Source organism: Tenrec ecaudatus, chromosome 13 (assembly GCF_050624435.1).
Source record: "Tenrec ecaudatus isolate mTenEca1 chromosome 13, mTenEca1.hap1, whole genome shotgun sequence".
NCBI classification, from domain to species: Eukaryota; Metazoa; Chordata; class Mammalia; order Afrosoricida; family Tenrecidae; genus Tenrec; species Tenrec ecaudatus.
Window position 1 is genome coordinate 72,702,013 of NC_134542.1, and position 14,364 is coordinate 72,716,376.

A 14,364-nucleotide genomic window follows, 5' to 3' on the forward strand; every position below is an offset into this window, starting at 1 on the left:
AACTCTGGTAAATAAAGTTTATCATGGGGCCAATAAAAATGGGCCAGAATATAGGACAATATCTATTAGAGCTTTGTTTGGGGTAGGAAAGTGCTCTGTGATATGGGTGCTGACTGAATGAGTCTGTGGGGAGGGAAATTGTTCTACATTTTAAGATACTGCCCTAGCATATGGCCGAACGGGGATGTTATGTAACATTAATGGTAATTGATAAAACTGGACTATTATATCCTGTTTCTAATGACCCTCTGTGGTACAGTGGGTCATGTGTTCAGTTGCTAAAAGGCAGGTCAGAAGTTTGAACCCACAAGCCACTCCATAGTCGAAAGATGAGGCTGTCTTCTTTGGCTCAGAAACCCACAAGGTCAATTCCACTCTGTAAGATCACTATGAGTTGGAATTGACTTGGTGGCAGTGAGTGAGATCCCATTTCTAAGTTTTAACTGCAAAAAATATACAAAATCAGCCAAAAAAGGCCAATGATTACACGATTTTATTAATAAAATAGAAGTATACTATATATTTCTTGATTCTCAACCTACCTAGAATACAGTATTTTAGTCAACAGCAAATTTTATTGTACTGTTTGCATTAATTTTGTATTACCATTGAAAGTAAATACAGAACATTTATTTGACCAAGTAGTAAATGGTGTAGCCAATTTTAACATTTGAGCAAAGATTTTTTTTTTGGTGTGGGGGGGTATTGGATCAACAGAATCATTCACGGATTTACAATTTTTATTCTGGTGGTATCCTATAAAGCACCTTTGACATTGTAGATGTAGACATATGTGAGACATGTGACCTTATTTTAAATGTAGTATGTATGTGGCCTGCAAATGTATGGGTGGAAGCTTTTAGAAAATGTAAATGTGTTAAGATCATAGATGAAATACACAGCTTACTTAATCTTAATTATAATACCCAAATGAGTTTTATTCCAAACGAAATGAAGACTATTGCTCTAGCTATGCTAAACTGAATGATTTCTTGAAAAGAAATTTATTAAATAACATTTCCTAGGCTTGATAAATTCTATGTAAAAAGTCATTTCTTTCTTGGGTATTAAAAATAGCTATGTGAAATCACAACTGTAAAAATACCAGCCTACCTAGTTATTTTTATTATTATTGGCATAACAGTCTTTTGTGCAGTGGGTGGGAGGAACTCCATAAAATGAGCTGACACATGTCCTCACGAACTGCCCTGCCAGATGGTTGCTGTCCCCAGAATAGTCCCAGAGCTCGTCACGGACCTGCAGTCACTCTGGCGGGACGCTGCTTGGTTTTGCTTTCCTTTGCATGAACATCGAGCTACTTTAGGGACCAAATGAAAGGCATGATTCTGTCCACATCAAGTGATATTGTTTAAAGCAGAGAAGATAGTTAAGTATTGCATAAGTATGATAGAAGGCTGGCACTCAGGGAACTTTGTGGAGGTCAGCGAGATGGCAGAGTGGAGGGATACAAGACTGCTTAGAAAGACAATGTAAGTGATCTGCTTTGCTGATAACTAGTAAAATAAGAGACGTAAAAATAAAGCTGATTAAGATTACTCCATTGGGATTTTGTGTGTGAGCTGCAGAGCTGATTTCAAGTCAACACGACCCTTGATGACTGTGTAGACGTGTCCATGCAGTTTCCTAGGATGAGCTCTTCACAGGACAAGGTAGCCAGCTCTTTTCTACCAGGAACTGCCGGCTTGAATCGCTGACTTTTGGTCAGCAGGCAAGGACTTGAACTATCACACCAGTAGGGCTTCTTCCCTGAGGGTCAGCCCTGTTTCATAAGAACTGAACTCACTGACATCGAGTGGATTCCAACTCATAGCGGCCCAAAAGGCAGGGTAGACCTTGCTCTGTGGGTTTCTGGGAGTAGAGAGCCTCCTCTTGTTTCCTCAGATCCACGGGTAGTTTCAAACTGCTGACCTTTCAGCTACCAGCCCAAGGGGTAGGCACTATATCCCCAGGGCTCCTCTACAATCGGACTTTTAAAATGGTCCCTAGGTGGCACAAATGGTTTTCTCTTCACTGCTAACCTCAAAGTTGGTGGTTGGGATCCACCCAGCCTTTCCAGGACGCTTTGCCTGGTGATCTGCTTCTGCTAAAATGAGCCAAGAACACCATCCAATCTATCTTACATTGGATAGTGTAAGATATGGCAACTAACAAGATATGATATGATTAATAATATAATAAATATAATATAAATAAGGGTTCCTGGGGAGGTGGGAGTGTGAGGGAGGGAGGGGATAAAAGTGAGCTGATATCAAAGCGTTCAAGAAGAAAGAAAATGTTTTTAAAAAGATGGTGGCAGCAATTGTACAACTATGCTTGATCTAGTTGAATTATGGATTGTTATAATGTCTGTAAGAGCTCCCAATAAAATGATTGTAAAAGAAAAATAAAATAAAATGAGCCAAGAACATCGTATGGAGCAGTGCCCCTCAGTTACACGCAGGATCAGCAGGCGTTGAAGTTCACTCTGTGGAACTAACAAAATCAGCACCTCTTTCAGTGTCTCCCCCTTTTCAAATAATGAATGCATTTGGGGGACGATGAGTAAGTAAATGTTGGATTTCAAGCATAGTCCGCTATGTCACGTAACCTGGGAGGTCAGGTTGACAAAGACGGAAAGCTCAGCCTTAAGAGTCTTCATGGTGAGCTTGTCTGCATTTGACACTGGAAGCGCTGGGGTCATGAGTTCGTCTGGTTCGTGAGTGGGGCTTTAGTTGCAGCCCTGTTGCAACTTCTTGACAGAAATGTGGCAAGAGTCACACACATGCCCTGAATGAATGTCCTAACTGCCTTGCCCATTGTAGAACACAGGGTTGTCTGAATTCACGTAGCCAACTAAATCAATACTTCCTTCCACCAAACTAGCGTCACATTCCAAAATCCTTTCTGCTATTCGTGATGACAAAGAAAACAAGTTATGGTATTCGGAATAGTGGCATCTCCTTCCTACGGTCTACATTAATTGGTTAATATGTTGAAGCACTCAGAACAATGTCTTCACACAATGAATGTTCAATGGAAGATTTTATTAATATCCAGTTAACTTCCATAGGATTCTTCCTGTCTTGAATTTATGTTTTGTCTTTTTTTGTAATAACCCCAGTGGTTTTTATATGATGTTGGTATCCACAACATAATGGACAGAAAGTAGACCCTAAATCCGGCCCTGTGGACTCCATTCCTGAGCTCTGGCTCGAGTTCATCTGCCAAATTTGGGCAAGATGAATATCCATTTGGTTTCTTTGTTTATCTCATGAGGGCATTGGCATTTTATTTTGAGAGCCCAGTTTCTTTAACACCTGTACTTTTAGAGCAATCTCTTTGGTTTAGAGTGAACGTTTTTCCTTAACCAATTTTCTTTTATTGCAGAGGAATGTGATATTTCTTGTCCATTTTTACAACAAAAATACTTTCATTTATCTGGTTTTTAAAAAAGTAAAGCTGTTTTCCTTCTATATTATTTCTTGATCTTTTTGTGAGTCAATGGCCTTTAATTGGAAAAGACATAAGGTTCTCTGAGTTTATTTAATGTAAATAATTCCCCCGAAATAAAACAAAACTACCTATTTATATGTTTATTTGAATAGTGATTGACTTACAAAAGACAAACTTCTTCCAATACAAAGAATATGTAAGATTGTCTTCTTGTGTGCAATGTCAGAGTGAAAATGGAATGCTTTATCCATAGCTGTTATGGACATGTCTATTTGGATGGAGATACTGAGGTAGCTAAAGATGTCTAATCACAGAGACTTCATAGGTAAAAGTTACTTTAATGAGGGAGGTTTCTTCAACCAAATTACAAAGTAACCATACCCTTGGCCCACATATATTTTGGTACCTCGATTATAAAACCTATTTCTGGGTATATGTGACCTGCTGATTCAAAACATGTTACCAGTTTTCACCTAGCAGCCTTAGTTTCTGAGATACAGTACATATGCCATATACCGTGTATCACTCTGTTCTCCCATTTGAAAAAAAAATCAAGATCTTTTGTTGTAGTGCTACCCAGACCAGACCAGACCAAACCCGCTGCTAGCCTGAAAGAGAGGAAGGGCACGCCGACTTTATGTAAAGTACTTTGTGTTGTCTCAAATATTTAGGTCAAGCTACTCTGCACATGATGTCCTTTGATACAAAGATACATTTGAAGAGAGCACATATTACGTGAACTTGGAATCTTCCCCCAAGTGTCACGTCACCTTTATTAGGAGCTGAAAAGTGACCTGTTTCAATGTCTTATCTTAAAAGTGGCCAGAAGTAAGAGTCCCCGTACAATACCTAAAGAGCCCAGATGGTGCACTTAGTTATCGGCTGACTGCTACCCACGAGGATGCTCTTCCAGCCCTCCGCCTCCATGCAAGAGAAAGATGGCCTTTTCTGTGCCCAGAAAGGTTACAGCCTCGGAAACTCACAGCAAAAGGTCCACTCTGATGAAAGGGCCACTATGGGTTTTCTGACTGGTGGTGAGTTTGGTACAATTAATAGAGATTCAAGCATTCTGAAATCCAAAATGGGCCCTTCAGAGTTCAAACTCCTTCGTCAAAATGAAAATGTTCCAGTCTTGTTAAAAAATGACACAACTTCTCCACCTGTATACAGAAACCCTTAAAAGTTCATTTTTCTTCTCAAGAATCTTGGAGTCAATCTCACCTCTAAAGCACTTGGCAGGAATTTCCCCTTGACTTCTATATGCTAAAATGTGCTCTGAAATGTTGACTGTATAATTTCAAGACAAAAATGGAGATCGTCAGAATATTTCTGAAAATTACAATGAAATCTTACATTTTTGACACTCTAAATTGCCCCACACCTTTCCACTCTTCTCAGGGGTGTTCTGGCTTTACAGTGTTTGGTCTGTAGGCTCTGCACGCATTGCGCTGGCTCCCATATAAAAAAGACAACCCACTGCCATCTCTGACTCTACACCACAGTGACCCTGTAAGATAGAAAATAACCGCGCCCTTGGGTTTCTAAACCTGAATCTTTTAAAGGTTGCAGAGTATCCGGAGGGTCTGGACCACTGACCCTGTGATTGGTAGCTTAATGCATAACCAACTAGCCTCCGTGGGTTCATGGACAGCCTCCCTGGGAAATCCTTAATAACTAATTCTTTCTCAAATATTTCTTACTTTTTTTGTCTTATCCTGTAATTTGTGGGTCTGAATTTTCCCATGTTTAAAATGGGAATGATAAATTAATAAATTAGAATAACTTTATAGATGAAGATATAGTGGAGCACCATATTTAAGAAACTAGATCTGGTGCAGCCTATCCAATGCAATTTCCTGCACCAGTGCCCCAAATAACCTCAGGAACAGGCCTGAAAACCAAGACGCCAGGGAAAAATGTGAGGGGTGCTGGGTAACCATCTGGTACTGCTCTTAGCCAGCTCACTGTAACAACCTTTGGCTGGGATCAATGCTTACTGTCAAGTCCAATATGTAAGGCGGGTGTAGTCTTCCACAGGAAAGATAAGCTATACTGTCCAGAAGCAAAAACATTATCCCACAGCAGCCATTTATTCTAATAATAAAAGTATCATCATTATGTTCCTTCTGTTTTTATAAAGCTTCCCATCTAGGGAATGTTTATTACTAAAGTTTCATTTTAATGCTATGGATTTATACCATTGTTCACCCCCGTGAGTTGGCTATCATCTACAAGGTATCACTTTGCTTCATTTTCTATTTTAACTATCTAATCCCATTCCCCACTCTTCCTTCTTTATCTATATTGGTTAAGATTGGTCTTGCTCTTACTAGTATTTGACTTTCTTTTCACTCGCAGATTCCACTTCGTTTTTCCCAGTCTCTTCCATTTTATTTCTTTTTTATCTTTTTCTCTTTTAGAGATTTCCACTTTTGTTTTGCTTGTTTCCCTAAGTGTCATTCTTTTCCGTTTTCTTTTTACTGCCCTTGTCACTGTTTATGTCTTACATTGTTTGTATTCACGCATATTTGCTGTCTGTTCACATACATTTCTATTTCCTTTTTGTCCCATAAATTTTGTTCCTTAAAAATCAAACCATGTATAACCACTGTGGAAAGCGAGATGGCAATACTGGAGAAAATTGGCAATAGAAATATCATAGAACCCAGCAGTACCTTTGCTGATGATCTACCCACCCCAAAGAAATGAGACAGAATATGAGCAGACATAGGCTCCCCCGTGTTCATATCAGCACAGTTCAACACAGCAAGAACCTAGAAACAGCCCAAATGTCTGTCAGTAGACGAATGGGTTTTTTTAAGATTCTGCTACATACACACAATGGATCATTGTGTGTCCCTAAAGAACAGCAACGAACCCATGAAACAGCTCACAACAGGGAAGGCCTGCAAACCATTATGCTGAGTGCACTCAGCCAATCACAAAAGGGCATACATTGTCTGAGCCCACAGCCACAAGAATCCACACCAAAATGAAGGCAGGCTCCCGCTCCCAGTCATGTCATCTTTTAACCCTAACCCGTCTGCCAGGCAACACAGTAGCAAGCCTGCCTGGTGTCCATGAACTACAAATGACTCTCTCGACAGTGCATCCTAAACCCACTGTGCAACAGGAAATCTCGCCTGAGCTGGGGTCAGTTTTTCACGATGGGGGAAGAGGGAGTTGATCAATCAGTTGCTACGGTACAAAATTATGCTAAGGTCACCAGGTGAACAGACACTCGTACCAGATTGGTAAGTGAAGTGTACTGGAAACCGAGTCAAGGTGGGAGGAGGGCGTGCTTAGAAAGAGGCTACATTTCTCTTGGTAAGAAAACTGGGAAGTGCATCCTCCCATCAACCAAAAAACAAAACAAAACAAAATCACTTAGCAATACTTGTATAGAACCCAGGGGGGAATTCACCCTAGCTACTGTATTCCTAAATGGACACTCTAACCTACTTTCTACCTAGACCGTGGTGACCCAGTCCATGTGCTATGACTGTAGACTTTGTTCTTTTGAGGAACACAGCATCCTTCAGAAGCCACACCAGAGGACTTAAGTGACACGAACCCCCACTAAGTGAACTGGGCTTTACCTCAAACTCACCTCTAGCTCTTGGGCGTAAGGCTAAAAGTTCCAGTAGACTTGGATGTAGCTGGCCTTTGGTTCAGATCTCTCGCCTTGAAGATGCCCAAGGAATGGTGGGCTGGGATTACCATATACTTAGTTTTTTAATGTCTTCCTTGATTTATTATTATTATTTATTATTTATTATTACATGTATTTATCTGGTAGGCAGGGTTTTCCATTGTGAATGAGCAGTATTGAAAGTTTCTCCCTGTCATCACCCCCCACTATTTGTGTCAAGTCACTTAAGAATTTTATCTATACAAGTCAACTATTCATGTATTGCAGTTTCTGGCAGGCCTATACTTGTATAATTTCATTTTCTCAACTGTGTTTTTAATTCTATGCCATTGGCTAAATTAATGATACTATCAATAGAATTATTGATTGTTGATGTCCTCCAACATAAAATGACAATGCTGTCTCTAAGGTGAACCAAAACCATATATAAACTGTAGATATTGAAATGGAGCTGGGGCTCACACTTAGTTCTAACCCCAATCTATGAGCAGTTCGTTCTTGTGACTTGGCCCAGCTTGCTGCTCGCCCTCATGAAGAGATCACTGAAGATGTGGTGCCATAGAGAGCAGAGAGGGGCAAACAAATGAGATGTTCCTCGGCCATCAAAAACAATCAGGTCTGTGGTCTTAGCGGCTTGTCTTCAAACAAGCAGCCATCTACGTGAGGTGTCAACTAAGTCCCCACACCAGCCTGTGTGAACCAAAGACTAGAAATAACAAAATCCAAATTCAAAGACTGGAGTGGTATCAGAGCTTAACTTGTGAACACCCAGTTGGCAGAAGCTGATGGATGATCGTGGAAGCCCAAATCCATTTGCAGGGCCAACAAAGGCCTCTGGGGGGTCGCCTCTGTCCGTAGTCCCAGGATGGGAATTGCCTTGTTATCAGAGAGCACTGGAAACTCAACTGTGGTAGAAGCAGTTAGGTTAAATGTAATATCTTATCATTTGACCTTGATTCTGACACCTTTTTAAGTTGTTTCTGTTGGGGGGGTGGAGGGAAGGGAAGGGAAGGGAAGGGCAAAGGCGTTTTTCAACAGTCCACGTCCATGGAGCAAAGGGTCCTCTGACGAATCCTAATGTATATTTAAAGGCTAGTTCTCACGTCAAGAGAAAAACTGTAAATCAAATGGGAGGTTCTGCACCCACCCTGCACCACCTAGTAAGGTATAAATCCTACCGTCAGACTAGCTTAAGTGCTCACTTGGTGTGTTTTGAGGCTAAAGAAATGAAATTCCTCACCAAGTTTAAATATAGAACTTATTAATTTTTCTGCATTTATTAATAGTGCATATGCAAACAAAAGCACTTTGAATTTTCCATATTTTATTGTCAAAATATTGATCTGTAATTATATTTGACTGTTTTTAAGATATTCTAGCACCTAGTGAGAGTGGTTATAATTAATCAAATGTTTTATATTCTTATGTCTAATGTAGCAAGGTTTATTTTTAGGTGATATTTGAATGTGAGAACTACTTTGAGTTGAAGAATCACTTTCTCTAGTCTCAGTATGATGTTATCTGAACTAATTTATGTAATAGCTTGGTATGTAATACCTTTGAAGTGACCGTATTTGTTGGTGTCAAATGTGGCATTGTTGATTACATGTTGGGCTGTTATTTACAAGGTCAGCTGTTCAAACCCACTTATGGCTTCACAGGGGAAAAATGAGATTTATAGCCTCAGAAACCCACAGGAGCAGTTCCATTCTGCCCTATAGGGGTGCTTTGAGTTAGTCTCTACTAGATGGGCATGAGTTAAGCACTTTTGAGTTTGACCCTCCAGTTGGCAATGAGAGCCAATGGGCAGGGAAATATTTCAGCGGGCCTTTCTCCAAGGTGCAAACTCCTGGGACACAAACAGGCTGCTAGTTGCTATTCACACAATTCATGAATTCTGAACCACCAGGTGAGACTCTTTCTGAGAGACAATGAATGGTCACAGTGGTCGTACATATTGTAGATCTCCCTAAATACACAGTCTCCAGAGTTACATATCAACAGTGAAATAGAACGGATGGCATGATACAGAGGGATGAAGATGGGCAGAGAAATGCACACAGGACAATAGTAGGAGTCCCTATGTGACGTCAGACAAAGTTGTCTTGGAGGAAAAGAGAAGGAATTAAAATGAGGCCAAAATGGGCTGCAGTGAAGAGTTCAGCCGCCTCCCAGGAGCTCATCCGAAGCAACAGCTGACGTCCAATAGCAGAGCCTCGGCGTTCATAGGACAAGAGGGATACGGGCTTCAAGAGTAAATCATGAAAACTCGTCCATGATAGACTGTATAAATGACCTCTCTCAACTTGTGAAATATTAAGTAGAACAAAAATACATGCCGATATAGAAGACCTAGATATGATTCTTTTAAAATCATTTAATTGAGAAATGCAGGACCCTGTAATTTTGAAACCCCAAATAAGTTTCCCTTCAGTATTCAAGGGAAAGCCAATAAAACCCACCTTTATTAGATTGAAAATGAAATCTCAATAATTTCCAAGAACTAGCAATAATTGACAAAGATAATAACCTCCTGCCACCTTTGGGTGAGTAGCCACTGAAGCCTTGAGCAGTGGTGAACAGCTCTCTGAGGTGTGATCCTTGGCCTCTCCCCATCTGGGGTGTGTGTGTGTGAAACAAATGAGGAACCTTGGAAGACATATGGAAACAGTAAATGCAATGGAATAATGGACCATGCAAATGTCAGTGTCTACAACCTTGAGACCAGAATAGCTACCTGATGCCCAGGTAGACTGTAAAGGATCACATTAAAGAGTGGATCAAGTTGGAGAAAAATGTGGAACAAAAAGCCAGATTCACTGGTTCCTTAGAAGCAGGCGAGATCCCCAAGACCACAGCCCTTAGATCTAGAACCAACTCGGTCATTTCAAATAAAAAGAAATGCATGTACCCCGCAGCAGAGTTTAGGGGGTTAGGAAAGAGGGAGGAGCCAAACCAAAAAGCACAGGGAGAATGCAGAGTAAGTGGTGATACATTTAGGGGATTGCAATGGATGAGTTACAACAAAATGTACATGATTTCTTAATACAAGATTGATGATCTGCTCCGTAACCTTCACTTAAGTCACAATAAAATTATTTTTAAAAGAGAGAAATTAGCTCTGTAGTCATAGCCACATATGAGTATGCGTGACATGTTGTGTGTAAAAAACTGTATCAATTGCAGCTTCATTTATAATTCTAAAGTATTGGAAGCAATCTGAACCTCATGACTGGAAAATTGGATCAATAAGTTATGGCATGTAAAATCAATAGAAAAAGCCATAAAAAGAATGACTTGAAACTACTAAAAAATTTAATCTATAAACACTGAAATGGAATTAATTTTACATTTCAAGTGGAAAAGCAATATACAAAAAAACAGCTTCTGTAGCAAGATGGTACTTGTGTATTTTAAAATAGAATAGCATATGCATTTTTTTAATATGGGAGAATGAGGGGAAGAGTCTGCTCCTGTAGAGATGGCAGCCTGGGAAACACGGTGGGGCAGGGCTGCCCTCCTAGAAAGCTGTGAGTGGAAATCAACTGAAATTCAGTGTTTTATTTATTTTAATAGAATATATTGATTTAAAAAACGCCAGTACATATTGATTACATACTTGGAAAACAAAACCAAAAAAACCCAAAACAACCATATAGGGACATGTAACAATCGTTCCTCCAAAGCTGGGGAGATTGGGTGCTGGAAAACGAGGTGAAAGGGAGATTTTGTACTTTCTTTATATTTTCTTTTTAATTTTTCATTTATATATATTTTCTATTTTAAGACTAGTTGAAAATAAAGAGCATACCGAGAGGCCCGGCTGACGGGCCAAGATGGAGTACTTGCAGGTCCTGAGGCGTGGGCTGCAGCAGGTCACCGGCACGGCGGCCTCCGCGGCTACCTACGAGCTTTCTTCAGGGCAAATGATACAAAGGTTGGCACATTAGTGGGGGAAGACAAATATGGAAATAAGTACTACGAAGACAACAAGCAGTTTTTTGGCCGCCACCGATGGGTCATGTACACCACTGAAATGAATGGCAAGAACACATTCTGGGATGTGGATGGAAGCATGGTGCCCCCTGAATGGCACCGCTGGCTTCACTGTGTGACTGATGATCCTCCGACCACAAAGCCACCTACTGCTCGTCCGTTCATTTGGACGAACCATAAATTCAACGTGAGTGGCACTCCAGAACAGTATGTTCCTTATTCCACCACCAGGAAGAAGATTCAGGAGTGGGTCCCGCCCTCAACACCTTACAAGTAACACCTGTGAAAAACAACTTAAACATGTGGGGGGGAATCAGCTTTTCTTGTAATTGCACTTTGATTCTTGCTAGTAACTTGATTAAAATTATTGGAGTAAAGCAAAAAAAAATAAAAAAATAAAGAGCATACCTATAACTATGTTAGAATCAGGTATAAGGCATCATCACAAAAAAAATCTTACCATAATAAATAAAGGGGGAAGTGCAGAGTGGAGACTCATTTGTCGGCCACTGGAGATCTCCTCACAGAGGGGTCTAGGGGAGGAGATGAGTCAGTCAGGGTGCGATGTAGCACCGATGAAGAATATAGCTTTTCCCCAGATCCTAAATGCTTCCTCCCCGCAACTACCATGATCCGAATTCTACCTTGCAAGTCTGGATAGAGCAGAGGTTGTACACTGGTACATATGGGAGCTGGAGGCACAGGGAATCCAGGGTGGATGATACCTTCAGGAACAGGGGGTGAGGGGCGATACTGGGTGAGTAGAGGGTGAATGGGTTGGAAAGGGGGAATCGATTACAAGGATCTACATGTGACCTCCTCCCTGAGGGACGGACAACAGAAAAGGGGGTGAAGGGAGACGTCGGATAGGGCAAGATATGAAAAAATAATAATCTATAAATTATCAAGGGCTCATGAGGGAGGGGGGAGCGGGGAGGGTGGGGGGGTGGGGAAAAGAGGACCTGATGCAAAGGGCTTAAGTGGCGAGCAAATGCTTTGAAAATGATTAGGGCAAAGAATGTACGGAGGTGCTTTATACAATTGATGTATGTATATGTATGGATTGTGATGAGAGTTGTATGAGCCCCTGATAAAATGTTAAAAAAAAAATGTGCCCCTTATGAGAGACAGCGCCTGTTTGTTACCTTTAAACTATCATTTCTAAGTAAAGAAATCAAGACTTACTTTTTCTGCCAGGCCTTCTGGGGAAACTGGACTTTAAAGACAGAACATTGCTTTTCTATTGGTTCACAGGCCGCTCTATTTTTCCAGGCCCTAGACTAATCGCAAATCCCGTTGCAATCTTTATTAGTTCACTTAATAGACTGAACTACACATTTAGATTTGTGTTTATATTCTCGGTCCTTTGTCATAACCCGCATTTGTACAGTCATGGACCTCACAGCAATGGAACCCCTGTCAGTGAAATTTAGGTCGGCAATTGTTTTAGTACCATTCACGTGCTCTTACGCTGTGATGAACTTCATCTTAGCTCGCTGGCCTTGATGGGTTAATGCCGTGTTCAAATAAAACTCATGACTGAACGGTAGCTTGGGCTCTGGGAAATTTTGGCTCATCTTACGTTTGCTATAAAACAATACATTTGGGAATTGGCCCCTGGCATCAGATGAGCGCGACTCCGCTCTGTGGAGCTGAGGGTTTTGCTTCAGGTCTAGCACTGCAGGACTACAGAGTCGGCAAGAACAGCATTAATTAGGGAAGAAATGACACACCTACTACCTATTGAACTTCTTGTCTTTCTTTCTGATCATATTTCTGGAAATAGAAAAAATTCTCCTGTCTCCTAAATCTAGAGCTATCACCTCCTCATCCCTTGGTCAACACATTTCTTTTTTCACCTGGGCAGTGTGTCCTCCGTCAGATAAATGGCATTAGTCCAATCTTGGGCCATGCCTTTCTTTAGGTGTTTAGGTAAGTGTGGCTATTCCTATGAGCACATCTTTAGTCTGCGAATAGATGGAAGTATTATAAGTGCAGCTATAAGAAGGTATTATAAGAATGATTGACTAATTATTATAAATGGCTACAGCAAACTCTTCTGGCCAGCTTGGTCAAAGTCATTTGTCAGGCCTAAAGGCTAGGGTTTTATATTATTTTGAGACAGAGCCCTTTCTACTTCATCTGTATGTAGTCATCTTCAGATTGGGTCACAGAGTGAACAGCCTGTTAGTAGCATGCTATTCGTTGGCCTGTGTACTTTAATTAAGGCTGTACTTGAGTCTGAGAGTCCTGGGTAAGTCATGGCTACAAGTTTACAGCCACCAGCAAGAGAAGGGATAAGGCTGCTGTTGGTCTCCATCAAAATGGACAGCCCTGAGAAACTACAGCGGCCATTCTACCTTGTCCTGTATGACCAATGGGATCTGCTTGATCACAGTGGGTTTAATGTGGGAGTGGATGTTGTTGTTTGCATAATTTAGCCTCTGGACTCACTCCTATGAAAAACTTAAGAACTGGAAAAAAATGGAACCAAATATAGCAGTAAAATATATTTGTTAAAATTGAACCAAATCTATCAGATAAAATATATTTGTTAAAACTGACACTTAGGAATTAGATTTCAGTTGAAAGTGAAAAGAGAAATGTGAGTCCTCTACCTTCTATTCATAACAAGCACTTATGAATAGGAACATCCCTTACTCTCCTAAAAATCCATGTCTTCTTTTCTCAGCACATTCAGATACAGAGTAAATGGTGATTAAAATGTGCAGGATGACAAGATGGAGCCGACAGTGCTTGTACCACCAGGACCTGACAGCTTCAACTACTTCACAAGAGAATCTCTTGCGGCGATTGAAAGTCGCATTGCAGAAGAAAAGGCTAAGAATCCCAAGCCAGACAAGAAAGATGATGAAAATGGCCCAAAGCCAAACAGTGACTTGGAAGCTGGGAAGAACCTTCCCTTTATTTATGGAGACATTCCCCCAGGGATGGTGTCGGAACCGCTGGAGGACCTGGACCCGTACTATATCAATAAGAAAGTGAGTGTTTTCTATCAGGCATATTTTGCTGTTAATTGCCTACTGTATACCTTGGACAATTATAGCACAAACACATTCTGAATTAGCACAAAGCCTTATGTTCCCTTCTGGTTAGGAAATGGCACACATTATGCATATTTCATGCATATACATGAGAAATAACCCGATTAAGCGTAGGAGATGGAACTGCCCTGAATGTGCCTGATAGGTTCTAAAAAACAAATGCAAACCATAGGTGAGTAATTTAACTAATTTTAAAAA

At 40.7% G+C, this 14,364-nt stretch overlaps 1 protein-coding gene and 1 pseudogene across 6 annotated transcripts in view; both read left to right on the forward strand.

The window, feature by feature from the left end:
* Window positions 1–10,941: 10,941 nt before the first annotated feature.
* LOC142423842 (NADH dehydrogenase [ubiquinone] 1 alpha subcomplex subunit 12 pseudogene) lies at window positions 10,942–11,431 on the forward strand (annotated as a pseudogene).
* A 2,411-nt stretch (window positions 11,432–13,842) lies between these two features.
* The window catches only part of LOC142423796 (sodium channel protein type 1 subunit alpha), a 90,984-nt gene continuing 90,462 nt past the window's right edge, over window positions 13,843–14,364 (forward strand). For all 6 annotated transcript variants that reach the window (XM_075528872.1, XM_075528873.1, XM_075528875.1 and 3 more), the window contains exon 1: window positions 13,843–14,103. In XM_075528872.1, the coding sequence (XP_075384987.1) occupies window positions 13,843–14,103 (261 nt within the window). The remainder of the gene's footprint in view (window positions 14,104–14,364) is intronic.